Here is a 25135-nt window from a genome sequence, read left to right on the forward strand (position 1 = left end):
TTTATTTATTTATCTTTTCAGATGTTGGGTACAACATTGCTAGGAAAGCGCACCACAAAGGTAAGAGCGAAACTTCTTTACGAATTCTGCTTAAGAAAAATTAGTTGCACTTAAATCTGTTAAAAATGCGTAACATTTCTGAATATTTTCTTTCAGTCTGTCAAAAAGAAACCATTCACTGAAGTGGAATTAAGAGGTAAGTAAGAAGTAATATTTTTTAGGTTAGGTTAAATTACACGTATTTGTCGTTGCACAGCACTGCTTCCAGAGTGCCGCCTTGTCATAGGAAGGGGAAAACAAAATGCTCAAACATAACTTACTTACCTATAAAATCCCTTTCCAAGTTGCTATTTGCGCCCGTTGCTTTGAAATGCTGTTAGAGTGTGTTCCAGAGGTGTGTGGAAAGCCATCAGGCATGCCGTTGTTTTGGAAATCTGCTGCTTGGGCAAGGTTGGAAGTTTGCTTTATTGAAATGCAGTTTGTCCGGCGATGGTGCGAACCATTAAAGAGTTTAGTGTCATCTATTTCGAGTTCATTGAAAATAATACTTCAAATTCCTCTATAAAGGTAATGCACTACAATTAACACCAGATGAAGTCTTGCGAGAAGATTTGAGGCCATTTCACCTTCTGCACTTTGGTTTGGTAAGTCCACACAACCCGCAAACACTTCGTATCCTTTTCAATTCAAGAGCTGATATCACTAGTACGAATTCGAGAGGAAAACGGTTTCTGTGGCGAGATGAAAATTCGAGAAATCAACAATGATATTTTGGAGTTATCTGTTCGCAAAAATAAAAAATACGAATGCCGCCAATTTCCACTCATCCGTGCCCAGAGTCGTATGTGGAGTCATTGAGAGCTCAAATATCGACGATCTGGTCACAGATTATAATAGCGCCAATAAAGACGTTAAGGTTACCAGTTACCAGGTTTAGAAAAAAGATATAAAAAATACTATTATTTAGGGCACCGATTTGAAATTTTAATGAAAAAAGCTGAAAGAGACCTTGGCCATCTGATACTGTAAATGTAATTATATATATTTGAAATCGTTGAAATTAATAATGACGAAATACGTAATGCGACACCGATTAAGGTAATATAACTTTCGGTTATGTAGTCATTTTTATTTATGCATTCTTCTTTGAAATGCTGGGCTAAAATTAGCGTATTTTATGTGCTTATTCTTTATGCTGCGGACTTTTATGTTTTATTCATCTTATGCGCACACATTTCCTAAATTTTTACTTTTATCTGCTATATTTGCGCAGTCGTAAAAATGCGAGCAATAAAAATAAAATCTCTGCGGCAAGTAAATGTCGATGATACGCATATTCCTAGTACATCAATGATTGTTTACCACTTTGAATGGCTGTGTAGCTGTCATCGACTTGCCCAGATATTTCAACTATCTATTTCAATGTACCACCCTGATCAAAAAGTTCCCGGCATATATTCAGAAAATTCAAAATACCAAAGAGATATTATCGCCTTCAAAGTAGACGGTTTTCCAATAACAGGTGTTATTGGTGAATGGATTGCGCTATCGAGAGATTATTAACGATTTTTTATGGCCGGAATTGGATAGTATTGATCTGGACAACGCTTATTTTCAACAAGACGGCGTCACGTGCCACATAAGCAACGAATCTATTGATATTTTACGGGAAAAGTTTCCGGACCGTGTTATCTCTCGGAGAAGTGATCACAATTGACCACCGATATCTTATGACTCAACACCTTGTGACTTTTTTCTCTGGGACCACGTGAAAGAGAAGGTCTACCCAACAGCCCAGGGTCGATTCAAGACCTCAAAGATGTCAAAGATTGAATTCGTGAGGCTATCGAGGACATAGGGCAGTCACTTTGCGATTCGGTTATGGAAAATTTCATGAAAAGGATATTGTCCTGTAAGCGTGGTCGCGGTGGTCATCTGCCTGATGTTATTTTCCACTATTAACGGCATACCTTCTTATTTATAATGAAATAAACATCCGATCATTTATATTAAAAAATAGCATTTTTCTTTGAATATCAAAATAACACCTCTGTTTGGAAAATATACTGCAATGCATTTATGCCAGCATTTGAATCATTTGAACATTTCTGGAATTATTGTCGGTATAGCGGTCAGAGCCGTGTTCGGGTTTTCCCTTACTTCCTTCCGGCTGTTAAAACGCCTTCCGCGTAGTAGTTTTTAGACCGATAAAGCAGTCAAAAATTCACGGATATTGATGGCACTGTGCGACGGTGCGTTATCATGGTGCAAAATCCACGAGTGGCTCGTAAACGTCTCATATCTCCCAAATAATAGTCGCTATTCGCTGTCTGGCATTCTGGAAAAAAGTCATGGTGTACAATACCGTTGTAATTCATAAAAACCGTGAACATCACTTTCTTTTTTGACTGAAAACGACGTGGCTGTTTTGGTCTTAGTTTATGCGTTCATTCGTAGCTCTCCACTCACTCCGGGTCACCTGATGATGTTTGGATTGCGTGTCGTAGTCATGAACCCATGTTTCATCTCCAGTAATGATGCTGCTGAGTTTGATGAATGTTGCGTCGGATTCAGCCTTGGAAATCATGTCTTAGGCGATATCAACGCGACCCCTTTTTTGCATGAAATTCAGTTCGTTTGGGGCCAACGACCAACTTTGCAGCAATACAAAGGAAGCCCAAATGATCAACAACAATGTCCTGAACGGTTTGAATCCGGCGCCAGCTGTTTGATGGTTAATTTGCGATGATGTGCAAACTTTTCTTTGGCTTTGTTAATGTTTTCATTAGTTTTCGATGTCGACGCCCTGCTACTACGTTCGTCATCCTCGATGGACTTACGAACATTTCGGAATCGTTAATGCCCCTCGTAAACGGTTGTTTTCATTAGAGTATCATTACAGAAACAGTTTCCCAACATTTCTAAAGTTTCCGCACCCTTGAATCCATGTTTAACCCAAAATTTAATACAAACTCGTTGCTGTAAATTCAAAACCATTTTAAAAACTATAAAAAAATGAAAAAAAAAACGCATAGAGGTTGATTTACTTAAGATGGCGTAACCTTTACAATTGGCAAGCATTGGCGATAAAATTTTGGTATTAACGTTAATCACAGGTGTGGCAACCTAACAAAAGACACAACCAAAGCTCAAATCAATTGAATTAGAGCGTCACCTGGCGGTTGTTCGGGGAACTTTTTGATCAAGGTGGTATGTACGTATGTGTTTGTGAATGCTGACCGAACGCAGCATGCTGTGATTATGGGCCTATTCGGAGCTATAAACAATTTTTAGATGTTGCACTAAATTTGAGCTTTATGTGGCCGGTGCGTGTGTCAACAAGTGATTGTATCTGTTGGTCGGTTGTCGCAAGAGTTATGGTGTCACGTGTTAAATTTAGCACTGCATTGCATGCCGCAAACGAAACGATGCACAAGCGCTGCAAGTAGCACTCAGGTCTACACGGCAAATATTTAAAACGTATGCGTTTGCGAATTCCGTGAGCCCGTTTAACGTAGCGCACACACATACCTATGAGGAATGTGTAGGTATTTGGTGCATGGTTTTCGATGTTCCTTGTTACGCCATGCGGTAACAATTATAAATGAGGGACATACATTTTCGAAAATGTGTGCATACCTCGTAGGAAAATTTGAAGTAGTGAATTTATTGTTCAGCAGTGATCGGCTTTTCTTTAATTGTAAATCAGTTTGAAGGACAATAGACTCTACTACGTAATCGGATCGGCTCGGATTTACATATGTCTGATGAAGGACTGTCACTTTAACACATTTTCCTAGAAATGTATGGGTGTTCCTTTATGCTGTTAGTACAATAACAAGAACTGAAACAGCAATAGATGATCACCAGCCGAAGATGGGTTGAAATTGAGTTGCCTAATAAGAGTTTTAAAAAAGTTAGAAAAATGTGTGTATTGAAAAAAATTAAGAATTAAGTTAATTGATTAATTCTTAATTATTTCTTAAATAAATCTGTTGCATATTTTCTGAATTATTATTGTACTTTTATTATTACATATTTTGCAACTCTGTTTTTTATAATTGCGTGCAAACGCGTAGAACTTTTTTTCATGAAAGCAGCATAAAATGTATCCATTACCATTTAATGAATGCCATCTGGGACTTTTTATGGCATCCCTGTGTGAAGTTCAGCAAATGTCTATATGGAAAAGAAAATTATCGCAAATCGGCTTTCTTTCGGACGTCACGAAAATCGCTCAAGTTCGGCTCTAGAAATTTCCTGGTAGGGTATTTGCTCATGCAAATGGGATTTTACTACCACATAATGTGGTTTATTATTGGCTAATTGCTGCTTTGCTATAATTTGCGGGTTGGTACTTTGAAATAATCTGTTTAAGTTTTGCAATATTCTGTGCTAATTGTGAATTGTGTGCTAAAGCAGTTTGAGATCAATGACACGAGCCACTATCGCATTTATTTTTATACTCAATTTGTTATAAATTCCAAGGTGTCGTCCTCATCATACATATTTAATGCTGCATGCAACTCAGCATATTTTTATAAAGTATTTAATTTAAATAAAGTAATAATACTAAATGTTCATATTAAATTTTTTTATTTAAAAATTCCTCATTTTGTCATCATAGAAGCTAAGGACTATTTGAATTAAGGGGTTATATACAGTTATAATTAAAAAAAATCGATTTAAGGCCGAAATTTTGCTCAAAGATCATTTTTTTGTTTTTGAGAAAGAGCCACTTTATAAAAAAAAATGATTTTTAATTTCAGAGGATCCAGTTCTGAGATATAGTGGTCACCGCAAAACGTCTTGTATGAGAGGAGCTCCCGGAGATCAGCTGTAGCTCCTTTCTAAATAAATAGTTTTACTAATACTAAGTGTTAAAGTACAGTTAAAAGATAAAATAATATGTGGACAAATTTTTAGATCAACAAATTTAAAAGTTTTCTCAGAAAACATTCTGGAAGATTCGCTTTTTTCGGCCTTCCAACTGTATACAACCCCTTAAGATCACTTCATACGATAATAAATTGCATCTGTACGTATTGGCATTTCCATTTAATATTTTTATGCTCAAGGTGGTGGAATGGAATTGTACGTCAATCATATTTGACACGTGTGGGCTAGACAGCTGCAATATATTTACAAATAGGCAAGCAGTGGCCCGCGTAAAGTTCAAAATAAAGATTTTTATCTCTCAGAATATCACCCAAAACGAATGATTAATTTTGAGCCTATGCACACAAGCATTGTTCGGCATTTTTCGTATTTGTGTAGAAATATGATACAGTTAAATATACAGTGAAACCTCTCCTAACGGACTCCTCTATTACACAGATATCTCTCTTGGGTGGATATTATTATCCTATACCAAGTTTTGAGTATACATTTCGGAAGATATTACTCTCTCTTAAGCACACGCAGACAGTTATTTTTCAAAAAATTTACACAAAAACCTCCACTGACCAGTCGCGAATTTCTTTTAAAATTTCTTTTCATAACAAATCAAACAAAGTTCTCTGTTGAGCGGACGTGAACTTCTACAGCCGAACAAAATGTAAAAAGTGGAAACAAAGGAGACTTCCCGGAAAAAGTGTGATGCATTTTCATGCACACATTTAGTTTACTTTGCACGGTGATTTATGTTCAGTGATAGCGGATATATATGTACTCGTATAAAACGAGGGGCGATCAAGCCTTAGTATGAAGGAGAAAATTTAAATTATTAACGCTTAGGAGGAAAACTATTTGTCCGTTCGGGCAAACATCCGGCAAACATAACTTTTCCAGATAAAACATAATTAATTCAGTACATTTGGTATGATATCATTACAATATAATGCTGGCGAGACAGGCCTTTTCTTCAGAGCATTACGAAACAAAACTTTAGCTTTAAAAAATGAGGTATGCCGTGGAGGCAAGTTCCTTTAACTTGGCAATAAAATAATAAAACGTGTAGTGAGGGCACAATGATGGAATTCGGCCGAAAAATAGAGTTGCAAATCAGAAAAATACTATTACTTCTGGACAACACAGCATACTCGTTTAAGGGGTTACATACGTCCAGAATTTTCAAAACATCTATTTTTTCTTTCGATATTTCGAAAGTATAGTATAGTAGAATATAGTGTGAAATTTTCATGCGGGAATTCCCAATAATATATCAGGTCAGTCCATAAGTTCGAGCGTATTTTACCCATAATTTCACTTTTGTTCCATTTTTGCATACAAAAAATTATTCGCGGAATATAATGGAAGTATTTATATTTTCTTTGATATATTGTGCATTTAACAAGTGATTTTAATCGCGGATAGAAGCACGTGTTGTTAAAAAATAAAATGGAATCTTCGAACTCGTGGAAGCTGAGCCAAATTTGACAGTCGATATGATAGCTCAGAGGTTAAATTCATCGCATGGAACAGTTCACAGGCATCTGGTTCAGTTGGGAAGAGTTTCAAAGGTGGGAAAATGGATTCCGCATAGACTTTTCGTCGCCAACCTTCAGCAGAGAATGAATGTGTGTTCTCAGCTGCTGCAACTTCTTGAAAATGAACGTTTTTTGAACCGTATCGTTACTGGTGATGGAAAATGGGTCCTTTACAATAATCCTTTTCGCAAACGCCAATGGTTAGTTATAGGTGAAACACCAGAACCGACCCCTAGAGATGGCCTTCACCCCAAGAAGATTCTCCTGTCTATTTGGTGGGATATGGCCGGTATTGTTTATTATGAACTTCTGGAACTAAACCAGACGATAACTGCTGATTATTATACCCATCAGCTATCAAACCTGAATGAGGCACCTAACCAAAATCGACCGTCTTTAGTGAATAGACGCAAAGTTTTGTTTCACCACGCCAACGGAAGACCTCATACCGCAAGGCAAACATTAGGCAGGCTGAACGAGTTCGGATGGGAGCTAATGCCGCATCCACCATACTCTCCGGATATTGCACCTAGTGATTATCGCCTTTTCCGTGGACTTCAATCCCACATGAGTAACAAGAACTACTCCTCAAAAGAAGCTATAAAAAGAGATATCGAAGCGTATTTTAGCTCCAAAGACCAACAATTTCTTGAGTAGGGAATTAAAGATTTGCCTAAACGTTGGGAAGACATTGAAAATAATGAAGGGAAATATATTATTGGTAATAAATATTTTAAAAATCGTTTTTATTAATTTTAAAACCACCTTTGAAAAACGCACGAACTTATGGACTGACCTGATAGCTTCTACAACCCATTAACTAAGTAGAAAGCGATCCGCGCGCTCCTGTACATCAAACTTTACACTCGTTTTTCTCGAAACTACTTTTTCCAGCACGGTCTGCATGATAACTCATACAGTTTTTAATATTTTTTGATGCGGGTTTTTTTTGAATATTCGAAAGGGTTTTCTCTATAGATTTGACTTTTAACATTTCTATTAAAAAAATTTAGAAACATAATTAAAGGGTGACATTTATGACGCAAAACGCATACTTTTTTTTGAAATTTTTTCTTTTCGAAATTCAAAAATCCGGCTCGACATACCGGAACTACAACTTTATTTTAAAAGATTTTGTTTTACTTTTTATAGATCCAACAACATTTCAATGCAGACCAGCGAGCACATTTTTTTCATTGCACTTTGGGCCACGTGATTTTTTATATACTAATTTTTGTAAAGAAAAATTAAAATACATTTTTTTATAAAGTTTAAGTACTAAAGTTTAAATAATAGTATTTCAATTGTTATTCCTTCTAAAAACATTTATTCTTTTAGCGCATTTTTGGGTCTGTTGGACATATGTAATTCCTTAAAGAATTTCAAAATAATTTTTCTACCCAATAATACCTACATCTTCAGTTTGCCAGTCTTTAGATCAAACAGTGATTCGAAATTTTAATTTTTTTTATCGAAACCTTCAAGTTAAGCATACGAGGTGTGTTCAAAAAGTAAGGTGAATTTTCGTTTTTATCAAAAAATATTTATTTATTCAGCAATTTCTATTTTATCTCCTTTAAAGTAGTACCCCTCAGATATAATAAACTTGCGCCAGCGTTTTTCTAATCATCGAAGCAGTTCTGATATGCAATTTTCGGTATATCCTTGAGCTTTCTCAAGGATTCGGTTTTTATCTCCTCAATCGTCGCAAAATCCAGTCCTTTCATGGGTGTCTTCAATCTTGGGATGAGGAAAATTCGTAGGGGGCCAAATCTACTGAATACGGTGGCTAATGCATGATAACGGTGTTATTTTTGGCTAAATAACCTCTCACAAGCAAAGATGAGTGAGCAGGTGCATTATCAAGATGCAAAAGCCATGCATTTTTTCCACAATTCCGGGCATTTTTTCATGTTACTTCACGCAAACAACGCATACCTTCAAGGAATACTCCTTATTTACCGTAAGACCGCGTGGTAAGAACTCCTGATGCACTAAGCCATGGTAATCGAAGAAAATTGTAAGTAAAACCTTGACATTTCATCAAACGTGACGTGCTGTTTTGGTCTTGGCCCTCCTGGACTCTTACATTGGGACGATTGGGCATTGGATTCGATGTCTTAACCATACGAGTATGCCCAGGATACGTCACCACTTAAGACCCTTTTAAGAAAATCGGGATTATCGTTGACGTCATTCAACAATTCCTGAGCGACGCTCAGGCGACGTTGTTTTTGGTCAAAATTCAGCAGTTTTGGAACGAACTTCGTTGCCACACGCTTCATGCTCAAAATTTCCGAAAAGGTTGCATGGCATGAGTCAGCCGATATGCCGACATCCTCAACAACTTCTCTCTTCTCCATAACAATTTTCTTCACTTTGTTGTCATTCAGATCTTCTCGGCCTTCTGTGAAAAGCTTATATCACTTATAAATATTTTTTTTTACTCAAATAAATATCTGCCGTTTGGAGTTGACTTGAAACTGGAGGTCCCTCCATTTGTGGAACAACATCAAGGAGTTCGGCCAAATACCCAAAAAGGGTGCACGCGCCAATCATGAATATATAATAAACATATTAAAAAAACCATCAAAACTGTTGAAAATATTGAGGTGCAAAATTTTTTCGCTGGCTTTTTACGCTTCTACTTGAAAATGTAGTAGAAAAATTGTGTGCTTAGTAGCTACGTATGCATTACCACTGGGTTCACTTTTAAATACAAATTTCATTTTCACATCTTTGATTAACTTCCAAAGCTTCCCATGAATTGCAATCATGTCTAATTAACTACTATCAGTAGCGTTCTATCAATCTAAGCAGCGAGCGATATGAATAATTTAATTAAGTTGAGGAACGATTCTATTGAATTGCCAGCAGCAGGGTATGTATGTATTTGCATATTGTATGTGCAAAAGTAAATATTGCCATTTAATAAAAAAGTTAGATATCACTGTAAAAGTACGTAAATAAAAATGCAGGTAAATAACTGACGAAATATGTAAAGGGTCGCTCAAAAGACGCGTAGGTATGTAGGTTAGGTAGGTTAGATGGCAAGAGTAGCCCAGGTGAACTACAAGTAGCACTTACGTGCCATTTTGATACCATAATGTGGACCACTAACTGCGAAAAAAAATTTAGAGAAGAGAAAACCTTTTACAGCCACCCAGTACTGTTGATGTAGTGGAGAAGAGAAAAGGTATCTAGGCCGGAGAATTTCTTCAAGCCGTCCCAAAGGGCGTGCTAAGGAATCTCAAGCGCGTAGCTGCCAGAACCAGACATTTGCAAAGAAAGTGTTCAACAGTCTCTTTCTCTGCAGAATCCCAACAGCTTCTGCAAAAGGGGTTGCTTCTCCGCATAAGTACCGATCAAAGACGCATCTAAATGTAAAAAAAACATCTAATCATTTATATTCTTTCAGGGTTGACTATTTTTATTTGAACAACGACCTTTTACAAATATATGTGAAATATTATTTACATAATGGAAATCTATCATGATTTACCAGGTTTGTTCTTTTACTATGGTGAAAAATAAAATTGTGAGGGAAACTTTAACTGCCACGCCCCTTGAGGACTCGGAAACCGAATTCTGCACGATCATTTCGCATGTATTTACACACTCGCCCGATCAATCGTTGTTCATATAGCAACGAAGCAATTGATTTTTTTTTTTCGTATATCCCTAACACAATTTTATCGCTAGCCGAAATTTACACAACATTTCACATATATTCACACACTCGTCCGATCACTCGTTCTTCATTTCATTTCATTTATTGCCCAAAATCATTTTAACATAGGAGCTTACAAAGTTATGATAAAATTAGATTCAGACGGCAACTAAGTGTCATTGGTTGATTTTTGTCATATATCATCAGCACAGAAAATTCGCCAAGTGACGTTAGCCCATCAGCGGATTCTCTCGAATTCGCTGGGAGCCGAAATATCCCACCTCTAATAATAGTTTCGCTATGATTTAAATGCCCAACAGGAGCACGTTTACCGTTAAAATCCGCCAAACAGTCATTTCATAAATGCCTAATTGTTTAGGATGTCTAGATCGATGTTGAGAGTTGCTCAGCAAAACTTTGTGCTACAACAGAAATACTCTCAACCGAATGTCCGGTTTTTGGCTTATCAGTCCTTTTTCTACCCTCGACAGTGCCAGTTTCTTGGGCTGGAATTTAGAACAATGCCTATTTCGGAATTTCTGGCAAACTATAATGTTTTTTTTAATGAAACTTGGTGGAGATGTTAGTGAGGTGTTAAGGAACACTCTTTATAACTTTAAATTAATCGGGAAATAATAATTTTTTAATTATTTACATTCAAAATGCCCTTGGGAACATCACTATAATTTGCCACATTACACTCTATATTTTTTAACATTTCACTATAAATCACCAAATATACACTCACACACGTGTTTTTACCGATTTTTATGCTAATATTCTAATTATATCTATTAAAATTAAATGCAAATTCATTTGCCTATGCAATCACATTCCAATTTTAAGCGCGAACAAGAAGAAGATTGGAATTACAACAGTATGGTGTTGCCGGATGCCTGCAAATGAAAACAAAAATCAAGTACTTGAGTTTAGTGTTAATGATGGGAATGGGGGTTATTGTGCCTGCTTACTACATACATGCATATGATGTTTTAATTTTGGGTTCAATGGTTTTAACACGGAAAGGAGTTTTACGCAAAAATGATGTGCATTGCGTAGCCGGAGTTGGACTAATGAGGGTTATTTTTTTGAAGCGCGGCCGAAGGCCGCCCTCGCGAAAAGGAGTTCTACGCAAAAATACTGTGGATTGCGTAGCCGGAGTTGGACTGATGAGGGTTATTTTTTTGAAGCGCGGCCGAAGGCCGCCCACGCAAAAAGGAGTTCTACGCAAAAATACTGTGGATTGCGTAGCCGGAGTTGGACTGATGAGGGTTATTTTTTTGAAGCGCGGCCGAAGGCCGCCCACCCGAAAAGGAGTTCTACGCAAAAATACTGTGGATTGCGTAGCCGGAGTTGGACTGATGAGGGTTATTTTTTTGAAGCGCGGCCGAAGGCCGCTCACGCGAAAAGGAGTTCTACGCAAAAATACTGTGGATTGCGTAGCCGGAGTTGGACTGATGAGGGTTATTTTTTTGAAGCGCGGCCGAAGGCCGCCCACGCGAAAAGGAGTTCTACGCAAAAATACTGTGGATTGCGTAGCTGGAGTTGGACTGATGAGGGTTATTTTTTTGAAGCGCGGCCGAAGGCCGCCCACGCGAAAAGGAGTTCTACGCAAAAATACTGTGGATTGCGTAGCCGGAGTTGGACTGATGAGGGTTATTTTTTTGAAGCGCGGCCGAAGGCCGCCCACCCGAAAAGGAGTTCTACGCAAAAATACTGTGGATTGCGTAGCCGGAGTTGGACTGATGAGGGTTATTTTTTTGAAGCGCGGCCGAAGGCCGCTCACGCGAAAAGGAGTTCTACGCAAAAATACTGTGGATTGCGTAGCCGGAGTTGGACTGATGAGGGTTATTTTTTTGAAGCGCGGCCGAAGGCCGCCCACGCGAAAAGGAGTTCTACGCAAAAATACTGTGGATTGCGTAGCTGGAGTTGGACTGATGAGGGTTATTTTTTTGAAGCGCGGCCGAAGGCCGCCTACGCGATAAAGAGTTCCACGCAAAAATACTGTGTTAATTAATTTAATTTAATTTTAATTACTTTATTATTTTTTGTGATACGCTTAATATCATTGTTTTTAAGTTTAAATGAGTTGTATGTTTTTATTTTCAAATTTATTTCTCAACTTTAAATTACAGCAAAAAATACTGCAGTTTTACAATGAACCTTCCACTGAACATCCCTGCGTGCGAACTTCGTTTTCATTTCAGGTGTATGGCAACACCAACTTTTCGCTAAATTATAGAACTTTAACATTAAATTACTTAAAAACTATAAGCCTCCGGCAGGTTCTGTTTTCAGTTTTAAGATGGGGATACACCCCTCTATCACCCCCTTTTTACCGTTTTTTCCAAAGCGATAGGCATTATACTAAACTTCTACTGAAATTTGTTCATCAATCTTTGAATTATCGACTCATTCGCACGATTATTTCCACCAAAAAAATCATGAATTCCCGAGAGGTTGACCTTTTTCATAATAAGTTTCAATAATTTTAAAGTTTTGTTTTATCGTGTAATGTATTGTGCATCTGTTTACTTGAAAAATGTCAAAAATTACATACAAAAAGGTACCGTCTAGGAAAAATTCACTACTAGCATCTACACGTCACTTTTGTAAGACCCTTTTTATATGTATCTCATTTTCGTATGTACCTGTGCACTAAATAAAAGTGCAAATAAACAACTCTTCACACTCAACTCAGATAGTGTTGTGTATTTTGTGGCGCCTGGATTTGTTTTTCAACGACACTTCGTGGAAATTAAAAAGTCAGAGGCTTTGAGTAACAAGTATTTATTACTAGTTTTAATCTTTATTTGTGTGTATGTGTAAATATGCAGCCGAAAATAGCAAATAAAAAATAAGGTCCAGATTAATTTTTTTTTCTTCGGTGGAGGCAAAATTAATGCTTTAAGGCCACAAAACTCGAACTCTTCAGAAAGCAAAAGCCGAACGAACGACGAGGATCGAAGCTTATTGTTGCGTGTGTGCAAATAATCATAACGAATACGAATGCGATTGAGAATGCGAATGTGATTTCAAATGCAAAAACAAATACAAATATTAACCCTTTGCACTCGAGACCTCTTTCGCTTACGATTTCGGCCAAACTAGGGAAACATTTTACAGGCACTTTAAAAACATTTATAAACAAACAAGGGTTTAAAAATAATAAAATTTTAACCGTTTCTTCATTTATATGTCTGTGATAAATATTACACTCTGTAATTAGTTTTGGTGTGAAATATTTTGGTGAAACAATAGCCAAGACGCATCATAGGTTTATAAGGCCACGCATCACAGTAATACGAAATTCCCCGCCTTCCTCCTGGCGTGTTACGGTCAGAGCAAACCTTCCAGTCCCTTTTTGGCTCTTCAAGTATTATGTAGATTTTCAAGTATTAAGTACGATTTAAGAATTCAATTCACTCGGGTGCAGCAGCAGCGTCGCTCGAGTGCAAAGGGCTAATATGAGTGAGAATCAGTGCGCGATTACGAACTAGAATTGCGGATGAAACAAATAGTGGGGCTAATCGATCTAAGCAGAGTAAATTCGTTGAAACAAAAATCTTTTCGGTTCGTACTAATTACTTCTTAACTCAAGCCAAGCCGTGTAACATCCTTTCTACTCTAGGCCGAAGATAAAAGTTAGTATATCATCTACCCATATAGAGCTAAGGGAGACGTGTATAGCAACATCAACTCATAAAAAATGCATATACACTCATACAATAGAACATTTTATATAACTCTGTCGTAATTCGCTATCCGTTAACACCAATTTTGAAAGACTCGTGACTCGCTGGAGTACTTCGGTCGGTATTTCTTGAATAACTTTAGTAATGTTGGCTTGTAATACCTCAATCGAAACTGATTTATCCACGAAGAATTTAGACTGTACAAACCCTTACAAATGAAAGTCCAAAGATGTGATATCACACGAACTTGGTTACCATCCGCTGATTCAAACGAGAAATAAATTACTCATCGAAACGACGACGCAGTAAATCCTTTGTTCCATGGACTGTATGGTAACTAATGCCATCTTGTTAGAACTAAATGTTGTGGGGCTTACGGGCACTAAAATGTCGTTTATAATGGCACAAAAGCGTTCGCCATTTACTGTTACATTGGCACCATTGGCGTCTTTGAAGAATTGATTTCTCCAGCCCAGGATGTGATGCGTGTTCTTAAATGGCTTCGGTTTGCACTTCAGCTCAAATACGGCAAGTTTGCTTATTGACGTAGTCATTTGCCAAAAATGGACCTCATCACTGTACACTGAACGGGCGATAAACACTTTTCATTTTGGCAGGTGCTACTTTCATTTCTTTTCAGCCCTAATTTTCCATACTACATACAGTCTGATTCCCATCCGAAAAACGTACTATTTTTCAAAAAACCCGCCATTCTGTTATTTTTCAAAAAGCACTTGTCTTAAATCTTAAAATTATTAGAAAATTTGTTTATCATATTTTGCTTCAAGCACAGAAACTTGAACCTGTGCACTTCTGATTGGTAGTTATGCACCCACTCGTTCGGCTACAGCGGCCGCATAAACATAACATATCGCACTTGTTACGTTAAAGCGTAAAGAAAAGGAAAAGAGTAACAACTCAAAAATTTGTTGTTTTAGCGCAACTACTAAACAAATAAGAATGAAACAACCGTTATATTGTTTTTAATGATATTTTCGTGCAATTACATATTTTTTTCCTTGTAATACCTATATTATTAATATTTACGGAAACAGTTTTTCGTCTCTACTGAAAATGTTCAGATTTTGTTACGTTAAAGCGTAACAAGTGCGATATGTTACTTTCCTCTGTACCAATAGCTCTTTTCGCTCGTGAGCTTAAGAGCGTGCCACATCTGCTCTAAAGCCACAAACTATCACTTTTTGCGGTTAGATTAGATTACAGGTTTTGACAAGTGGGTTTCTTATCTGCATACGTGACATATTTGTTTATTATTAGTTGACAGTTTAAATAACACAGCACTAAATTTGGAAATGTTTGCGGTATTTTGATAAACAAATTGTTAAGTGAGAAGAAGTGGTCAAGGTCGGAATAACATATAATTCCAAAAAAAAAAAAAAATTACCTGTAGCACTCTGTATTTGTCTTTATGTGTAAATGTGTGTCTCCCACTAAAGCTTACCATATTCGGTTAGGAGGGGTGCGGTGACAATAACGCGGACTTAAAAAAAATTGAAATTAATTTGTACGATTGTCTGATAGCCACAATATGATATTTTATTTTTGCTAGGCTGGAAAGCCCCTTAAAATGAAAATAAAAACTAAGATATGAAACTGATAGCTGACAAAAGATAAAGTAAAATGAGGAAGCGAAACATGAAACATGAGAAAAGTGACCAACACGCGCCTACATGCAGTTGAATGTAGCAAATGACATTGTTTGGCGCGAGTCTGTAATGATACAAATGCGCACACACATACGTACATAAGTTTTTTAATGTGAACGCAATTACTGGCGGCTTTGTTTTCATTCTTTCCCACAAGCATACACTAAGAAGATTGTTATTAAAAAGCAAAATAAAAAATTCAAATTAAAACGACAAAATACACACACCCACACACACAACGAAACAAAAAAGAGCGCACCCATACACATATACAGCGCTTATGTACGAGATGACTTTCAATTTAAACTACACATTAAAGAACATTGGCATACAATTTTTCACACATCAATAAGACAGCGAGAAAAAGTTTTCCAATTTCATTTGCACGGATTGATGATGTGTTAAAGGCTTACACATATACACCCACACATCGAACTTCTATTAAATGCACTAAGCATATTAGACCCCATTTAGATGCTATTGCTGAAACATATTTATTGGCAAGGCGTTGATAACGACGCGTGGTGTGGTTGTGGGTGCGTATGAGCAACCGACCGTCATTAATCATGATAACATTGATATGGCGATTATTTTGTTATGGTATGGGCTACAGTGTTTTTAATTTGGAATTTATGACTATTGTAGCCATTGCTGGAGCAGTTGTCGTTGACTTCGACGTCGACATCGGCGCTTGTCGCTTGTTGATTATATATTATATGTGTGTACGCATGAAGGTATGCACCCTGTGATCAAAAAGTACCGAGAAGGTGATGTTGACTGTTTTCTTCGATTGCCAAGGCGCAGCGCACCATAAGTACCTTCCATCGGGCCAGACAGTTAATAAAGAATATTATTTATCTGTTTGAAGCGTTTGACAGATGCTGTATGTCGCAAACGGCCGGAAATGTGGGTACACAATTCTTGGATTTTGCATGATGATAACTCGCCATCGCTCCGAGCCCAAATTGTGCTGGATGATTTGACCAAACACCAAGTAAATACCATCGTGCAGGCACCGTATTCACCTGATATGGCCCCGTGCGCCTTTTTTTTTTGTTTCCCAAGTTGAAGTTACCACTTCGTGGAAGGAGATTTCAGTCGATAGAGGAGAACAAAGGGAATACGACAAAGAAGCTGAAGGTCATCCCTTCGTCGGTCTACCAAGGGTGCATGGAGGACTGGGTAAAACGTTGGCACATGTGTGTTGTTTCAAACGGGTCATATTTTGAAGATGATAAAATAAATTTGCATTTCCGGTACTTTCTGATCATAGGATATATATGCATACAGGGTGTCCAGTGGCAGAAATAGGTTTATTAGAAAGTTTACTTCAAATTTTTACAATTGCAAAGAAGACATGTAAGGATTTTCTTTTTTTTTTTAATATTTCCTCAGAATGTCGATCGTTACGTTAGATACACTCTTGGTATCTGGCCTCCGTCTCCGTGCTTCGTGGACTTTACTTTTGAGGTACTCCCATAAATGAAAGTCTATGGGGTTAATATCGGGCGACCAACGTTATTCCAATTTATGAATTCCATCCCTGAAGTGAGAATCTAGAAGGGCTGTAAAATACGCTTCCATAGCTCTTACGACCGCATCATTTGATGAAAAACGCTTTCCTCGAGTGCTTTTTTTAGGTCTGGAAACAGGGAGAAGTCGCTAGAAGCCAAATATGGTGGATTCGGTAGATGCTCCACCAATTCGAATTTTAATTCATGGATTTTAGCCATTGTCGAAATGCTCTTGTGACAACGCGCATTTCCTGATAAAAAAGAAATCCTTTCTTTTACAAACTGGGTCTTTTTCACGAATTTTTTCTTTCCGCTGGCCTAAAAGTTTATAATAATATTCATAATTTATTGCTATAACAGTTTGCAAGTAATCCACAAACAAAATTTTTTCGCATCAAAAAAAACTGATGGCAACACCTTCTTGGCCGATTTCTGGATAAGAACTCGTTTCGGGGCCGAAGAATCAGGTTCACATCACTCTTTAGCCTCTTGTTTTGATTAAGGATCATAGTAGTAGACCCAAGTCCCATTCTCAATCGATGCGCAAAATCCACTTTATGCTTTCGAAAACGCTCTAAATGTTGCTGAAAAAGTCGCATTCGAATGTATTTTTGTTCCGTTATTAGCGAATGTGCACACAGCTTTCTGAAACCCAATACTTTAGTCGACATTTTGCTTACACTGCCCAATGAGATGCTCAGAGCTCTACTAAATCTCTTTCAGTCACTCGCCGATTTTACAGTATGAAGTTCTGTATTTTTTCTACGATTTCTCGTGTTTTTTCTGTTTTTGAACGTCCCTGACGCGGATCGAATTTAAGACTTGTACGACCACGCTTAAGTTCAGCAACCTATCTTTCAACTGTTCTAATTGATGGTGGTTCAGGCTGAAGTATGTCGGTGGACATAATATCCTGATGCTAACATGGATCCCAGGACACGTGGGCATCGGGGGTATCACCAACTTCTTTGGCTCGGTGCACATTCTGCTACTCCCTTCTGCAGCCATCATAGCCACCGATGTCAAACGGGGTACTTCAAGCAAGCTTAGCAGGCTGAGAGAGGCTGTAGATGAATTAAGCTGATGTTACCTGTCATGTCCGATCGACTGTCGCAGATCGTCCTTTCACTAAGTAGAAGGGACTGTAGGCAGCTGGTTGGACGGATGACGCGCTACTTTCTATGCAAGAAGGACAGGGAAGAGGTAGGCATCTCAGACAATGCACTCTGTCCAGCAAGTGAACAGGAGAGTGAGACGCCGGACCCAAGATCCACTCAGATTTCTTCGGAGGTCGAGTAGATTTAAAGAAAATTAAAAAGGGAATCCCAGCGTAGTACAATGCACTTAATGTTGACTAAGTCCTTACGCACGTTAGCGTTCGTTAATAAATTTTATTTGTTCTTATACCTTCCAAAAATAAAAATTCAATCACTGCACGATATTTAGTTCTGTCATTGTAGAAAATACTATGACACGTCGATACTAAATGGCTTGTCAGAAAAGAATGAATGGACAGATTGAAATGACTCTTCACATACGTTCATACGAAGAGTGCACCAACATAACAACAAAAAAGTTAGACCAGTTGCAATGCCCTCTCTTAGCGAACCCCAAAACTTGTGGAACAACCTAGTATGTACATATATATTACAATATATATTTCTTCTTCTTCTTAATTGAAGCGATAATTGCTTACGCGATTTTTGGCTTAGCGCGCCAGTCGTTTCTTTCTTGTGCTAACCGGCGCCAGTTGGACACACCAAGTGAAGCCAAATCCTTCTCGACCTGATCTTTCTAACGCATAGAAGGCCTTCCTCTTCCTCTGCTACCTCCAACTGGTACCGCATCAAATACTTTCAGAGCCGGAGCGTTTGTATTTATTCGGGCGACATGACCCAGCCAACGTAGCCGCTGGATCTTTATTCGCTGCGCTATGTCTATGTCGTCGTAAAGCTCATACAGCTCATCGTTCCATAGCTTACGATACTCGCCGTCACTAAAAAACCTTGCGCAGAATCTTTCTCTCAAACACTCCAAGTGTAACTTCATTGGATATTGTCATCGATCACGATTCTGCGCCATACGTTAGCCTTGTAAAGAGTTAGTTTTGTTCGTCGAGAGAGGACTTTACCACTCAGTTGCCTACTTAGTCCAAAGTAGCACTTGTTGGCAAGAGAGATTCTACGTTGGATTTCTAGGCTGACATTGTTATCAGTGTTCATGCCGGTTCCTTGTTAAACGAAGTCTCGTACAACATCAAACTCATAACTACCAACAGCAACTACAATATATATAATATTATTTTGGTGCATAATATTTTGTCCGATTTAAGCGAATGTCCGAGTTATAGGGGTATCCAACTTTACAATTTTTGCTATGACGATCTTGAGTCTCCTCCATACAAATGATTATTGTGCTTATTAATGGCGGAGGTTAGCGATTAACTGCCGAAGAGCGGAGGTAATTGGATCAACTTCTGCTATGATTTTGATGCAATGCACCCACACTGGAGATTGAAACCAGAACTTATTGCCTACTTGTGACACGCAAGTACACTCGCCTACGCAGCATTGCCATACTATTCAACCGCAATACGTGATCGATAAGCAATGCATTGATGACAGTCTCCTAACCATTCATTAATCCATTTCCTTAGGAAATGTAATCAACAACTGGTTTTGAATATGAGCATCCGGTCATCGGCTGCCAATTGACATATTCCCAATAATTAGTTTTCCTTCACCATTACGCTATTGGCGGAACAAATTTCCCATGCATTTGTATGTATGCATATGTATATGTGCGTTTAATATTTGTCATATTTGACAAGTTGCCCGGGCCTTACAGAGGTAAATTTGATAACTTGCGCAAACTATATTCGTATATTCATGTGAAGTATTTAATCGCACCCACACTGATATTCCAAATAGAAGTTTTATTACCTGAATGCCATAGATTACACATTTACTCCATTTCAGCTGACACCGGTGACATGGCCTTTCATATTCTCGCTGTCTAGTGGCTGGAGTCCACGTGCCGCTTGACAATCTGAAGGTAGCAAGCAATATTCAGGCTTCGAAATCACCAACCGAAGACAGTTTTTATCTCCATATATTCGGGCAGATAAGCCACTAGCGCGCGGGTGTTGCCAAAAACGAATGCACAGTCAGACGCAGAACTTCCTAGCCGTTATAAAGAGGTGCGATGGCAAAACAACGCAATACCTGATACTCAAATTTCGTGATATCAGTAGAAAAGTTGTACGGTTACACTAAGCAGAACGAGGTGCAGTATAGTATAGTAGGAGTGCTTAATATGAAAGAGTGCAGAGAGGGAGCAGAAATGTATGTTAGAGTTATTGCAAAGAATCATTAAGACAATAAAATTCTAAATTTTTACTCGTAAAAGTTTAATCGGCCAAACGGAGCTGGTATTTCAAAAGTTCGTATAAAATCCGCTATTGTTTTCTTTTGTGAATTGCTGGCGATAAAACCGAAGGAAAAACAAAAAACAAAAAACAAAAAATAAAAAATAAAAAAAATTGTGTAAAATTGTGTTGATAACAAATCAATTTCCACGAGCGCTGCCGCATGCATAACAACTTAAGCTCTAAACGCTTTCAATAGCTTAACGGTAGACGATTCGGCCGCGCAATTTTCTTGACTCCGTTTGCATTTGTTTTTACTTTGAAAGTTGATTCCGTGTACGTAATTGACTAATCAAAGTTAGTCGTTTAACATTTCGTTTGACTGATTGAACGGTTGTAATTGTTGTTGTGGGCAGTGTTTACACGCGTTTTTGTTTATCACCACTTTTCCGCTAAGAGCCAACGGCTGATTAGTGTCATTGTTTTCGAGCTATAATTTGTGTTGAAGTGGTCAATTGGCCGTTTATCTTTTCGACTCAACTTTTGTTGATCTGTGGTTTGTAAATCTGCTGTGATAACGGTATAAAGTCCGATAAGTACTGCGGTGTGCCCGTTTTTAAAATATGAGTAATGATGATATTTGTAAGTACCTAAATGTTTAAACATCAATTTTTTATTTCATTTTCAATAGCTTTAGGGTGTTCCTGTAATTATAAACAAGTTTTTAAGTTTCCTACTACACATTTTTCAAATCTAATGACGGCCGCATTTGACTGGCTGAACTGCACGCAACAACTACTTGTTCAGCAGGGAATGTTTTCACTGAGTCTGCTCTTGCTAGTGCATCAGCCTTTAATTGTTTGGTTGCCCTAGACATCAGTAGGAGGGTCGTTTGAAAAGTCAGAGAGAAGGCACCACTGGCGTGTATCGAGGTTATGTTTAGTTAGCAGCATCTTTTGGAAGATCATACACCAAGTTTCAATCAAGTCGAGTGATTTTTCTTTTTTTTTTCACGACAACACAGCAGTCCACGCCTCAGTAGTTGCGGTGGCAAAATTTATGGAAATGGGTTTCAAACTCGTTTCAAATCCTCCCTATTTTCCAGAGGTGGCTTCCTCGAATCTCTTGGATTGCTATTTGTTCCCAAATGTGAAAAAATCAAGCCACGAAGTTATTGCAGAAACGAATGGCTATTTTCAGACTTGCACAAATCCTATTGTTCGGAAGGGTTCAACAAACTAGAAAAGCGTTGGTCGAAATGTGTAAGACTAAAAGTAGACAAACAATGAAGAGTTTTTTTTCATTTTTGCACGGACTTTTCAAACGACCGTCGCATGTCATGGAACTGCATAGGCACCTGCATAACCAACGGAATATTGCCTGCAGATAATTTGGTGAAACTAAGCAGCTATCAATGCAAATAAGTACTACATTCAATTCTCTCTCTGTTACACCTCACCGACTCACCTTAATGTATTTATTCATTTCCGTTAGTCAATTTAAATTTCAAGTTATGTATGTATAGTATGTTAAATTGTTTAAGTTTTGATTTTTTTACCATATTATAGTGATTTAATATAGTGATTTTGACAGTGATAGCTGCGCATGTCACAGAGAAGGTGAAGATCCCGATACCCCAATCGTCGACGACGGAATTGTCGTTTCGCTACCCGACTATGACGAGGTGAAAATAGCGATAACGCGGCTAAAGAACAACAAAACCACGGGCGCGGACGGACTGCCGGCTGAGCTATTCAAACATGGCGGCGGGGAGCTGGTAAGGTGTATGCATCAGCTCCTATGCAAAGTATGGTCGGATGAAAGCATGCCTGCCGATTGGAATTTAAGTGTGCTCTGCACAATCCTAAAGAAGGGCGATCCTGCAATCTGTGCCAATTACCACGGGACTAGTCTTCTAAATAACGCCTATAAGGTTCTAGCGATCCTCAATCAACTGATTAGACCTTATCAGTGTGGCTTTAGACCTGGAAAGTATACTATCGACCAAATATTTACAATACGCCAAATCTTGGAAAAGACCCACGAAAGGAGAATCGACACACACCATCTTTTCGTCGATTTCAAAGCTGCATTCGACAGTACGAAGAGGAGTTATCTGTATGCCGCGATGTCTGAATTTGGTATCCCCGCAAAACTAATACGGCTTTGCAAGATGACGTTGCTCGACACCAGCAGCAGCGTCAGAATTGGGAAGGACCTCTCCGAGCCGAGGTTTCAGACAGGGTAACTGGCTGTCGTGTGACATCTTTAACCTGATGTTGGAGAGCATCGTACGAGCCGCAGAACTTAATCGCTCAAGCACAATATTTTATAAGAGCGTACAATTGTTGGCGTATGCCGATGATATCGATTTCATCGGCCTTAACAACCGCGCTGTTAGTTCTGCCTTCTCCAAACTGGATAAAGAGGCAAACCGAATGGGTTTGGTGGTGAACGAGGACAAAACGAAGTACCTCCTGTCTTCAAACAAACAGTCGGCGTACTCGCGTATCGGCACCCACGTCACTGTAGACAGTTATAATTTCGAGGTTGTAAAAGACTTCGTTTATTTAGGAACCAGCAGTAACACCGATAACAATGCCAGCCTTGAAATACAACGTAGAATCTCTCTTGCCAACAAGTGCTACTTTGGACTAAGTAGGCAACTGAGTAGTAAAGTCCTCTCTCGACGAACCTAACACTCTACAAGACTCTCATCATGCCCGTCTTAACGTATGAGGCAGAAGCTTGGACGATGACAACATCCGATGAAGCGACGCTTGGACCTGTGCAGGTTAGCAGCTGAAAGTATTCTATGCGGTACCAGCTGGTGTTAGCACAGGAAGAGGAAGCCCTCTTCTGCGTTGGAAAGATCAGGTGGAGAAGGACTTGGGTTCACTTGATGTGTCGAAATGGCGCCGGTTAGCTTGAGAAAGAAACAACTGGGGCGCTTTGTTAAACTCGGCCGAAATCGCGTAACCGGTTACCGCGCCAATTAATAAGAAGATAGTGATTTGATTATTAGTATATTATAGTGAAATTTCAACATACTCGCACTGTACATATATATGTCATGTATGGCCACTGGAGCCGATGGTAGAAAAAGTTTCTTTTAATAGCAGTCACTCTTCGGCGGGCAATGGCACGTCTCCGAGTGAATTTCTGCTGTGAAAAAGCTCTTTATAAAAAACATTTACCGGTCGCTACTTCGACGTAAAACTGTGGGTACTTCCATTTCTAGAATAACATCCCTGCGCGTACCACAAATAGGAGGAAGAGCTCGGCCAAACACCCAACAAGAGTGTAAGCTCCAATTATATATACTCGTATATATATTATTATTATAAGGAGATTCAGCCATGCGACCTGAAAGATCAATTGCTCCCCTTTAATGGCTTCAAAGAAATGTCTGAGCCCAACGTCCTCAATAAATTTTAGTATTTGTCTTACTTTATTGAGTTTTATTTCCTTCTCTGGTAAAATATGTTTACCCAGGTGTATGCGCCGCTTATAAATGGTGATCAATTTATCTACGAAGAATTCAAACTTTACATACCTCCACAAATAAAAGTCCAAAGGTGTGATATCACATGGTCTTGGTGGCCAATCCACTGGTCCGAGGCGAGAGATAAAGTGCTCACTGAAACGGCGATGCAGTAAATGCATAGTTTCACGCGCTGTATGGCAACAAGAAGGCGCTATTGTTAGAACCAAAAGTTGTGGAGATCACGGGCTTCAATTTGCATCATTAAAAAGTCGTTTATCATAGCGCAATAGCGTTCGCCATTCACTGTTACATTGGCACCAGCCTCGTCTTTGTAAAACTCTCATTTACAGCCGCAATATTCTCTGCCTTCGGGCTGTGCGTGATCTAATCATACGTAGCTTCCGATAATGTAAAATTATTCTCCATTTTGCTGATGGTTTGCCGAATAGTTCGTTCGGTGGGACGGTTATGACCACCATACGTTAGCCTGAGTGCGCGACGAACACTTTTCAAAGATCCTCGATTTTCGAAATACATACAATTTTACGATTTGTAAACTTTGTTGAGGCGTGAGCCTTTCCATGATGAAATGTCAATGAACACTAAAAAAATTAATGTATTTAGTTAGACAATAGTCACGCGAACTGGAAAAAATACCTCCAATCTGATCACCCTTTACTTCAGTACTGGGCCATACTTCAATGCTACCAGATGTTTGGCAGTTTGATCTTCCTCTCACCTGCAAGTTCCATTTGAGTATTTTCCTAGATTACGGATATCATAATCCAATCTACAATTCTTGTTAGAATTCCTTTGATGATAATAAAATTATCCTTTTTTAATTTCATACAACTTTTAAATTGATTTAGTATAAAGCCACCATCTATAACAGATGTTGATTGCTATGAAATCAGTAGATTGTCCCAGTATGATCTTCTTCGTTATCACCTACTTAGTGAATAAGAGAGAGGAAGTTGCCATTTTCTACACCGACTGACTACTATTTACCATTTTGTTCGCAAATAATATCCATAAAAATGACGAAAAAATATTTCTGCTATGACTAAGCATCTGCTTCTTTGGCTAAAGCCGTCAAACCATAGGAAGGGAAAGGCCCCCTCTGCGTTGAAAAAAGATCAGGTGGAGAAGGACTTGGCTTCACTTGGTGTGTCCAACTGGCGCCGGTTACCACGAGAAAGAAACGACTGTCAATGACGTCAATGAATAGGAAGAAGCAGTCTATACATTTCATTCACACATTCCGCACTATCAACGTGTGCAAAGATTATATTGCGAAATGTCAGCTA

The 25135-nt window shown here is 38.4% G+C and overlaps 1 protein-coding gene across 4 annotated transcripts in view; it reads left to right on the forward strand.

The window, feature by feature from the left end:
• The window catches only part of LOC128860443 (calcium-binding protein E63-1), a 205370-nt gene that overhangs the window by 57477 nt on the left and 122758 nt on the right, over nt 1-25135 (forward strand). For 3 of the 4 annotated variants that reach the window (XM_054097974.1, XM_054097972.1, XM_054097973.1), the window contains exons 2-3: nt 22-60; nt 157-196. In XM_054097974.1, coding sequence (XP_053953949.1) covers nt 22-60; nt 157-196 — 79 coding nt within the window. Of the gene's footprint in view, nt 1-21; nt 61-156; nt 197-19724; nt 20984-25135 lie in introns of those variants that run through there. The other variant, XM_054097976.1, reaches the window with a different exon arrangement.

The sequence above is a fragment of the Anastrepha ludens genome, chromosome 4 (assembly GCF_028408465.1).
Source record: "Anastrepha ludens isolate Willacy chromosome 4, idAnaLude1.1, whole genome shotgun sequence".
Lineage (NCBI taxonomy): Eukaryota > Metazoa > Arthropoda > Insecta > Diptera > Tephritidae > Anastrepha > Anastrepha ludens.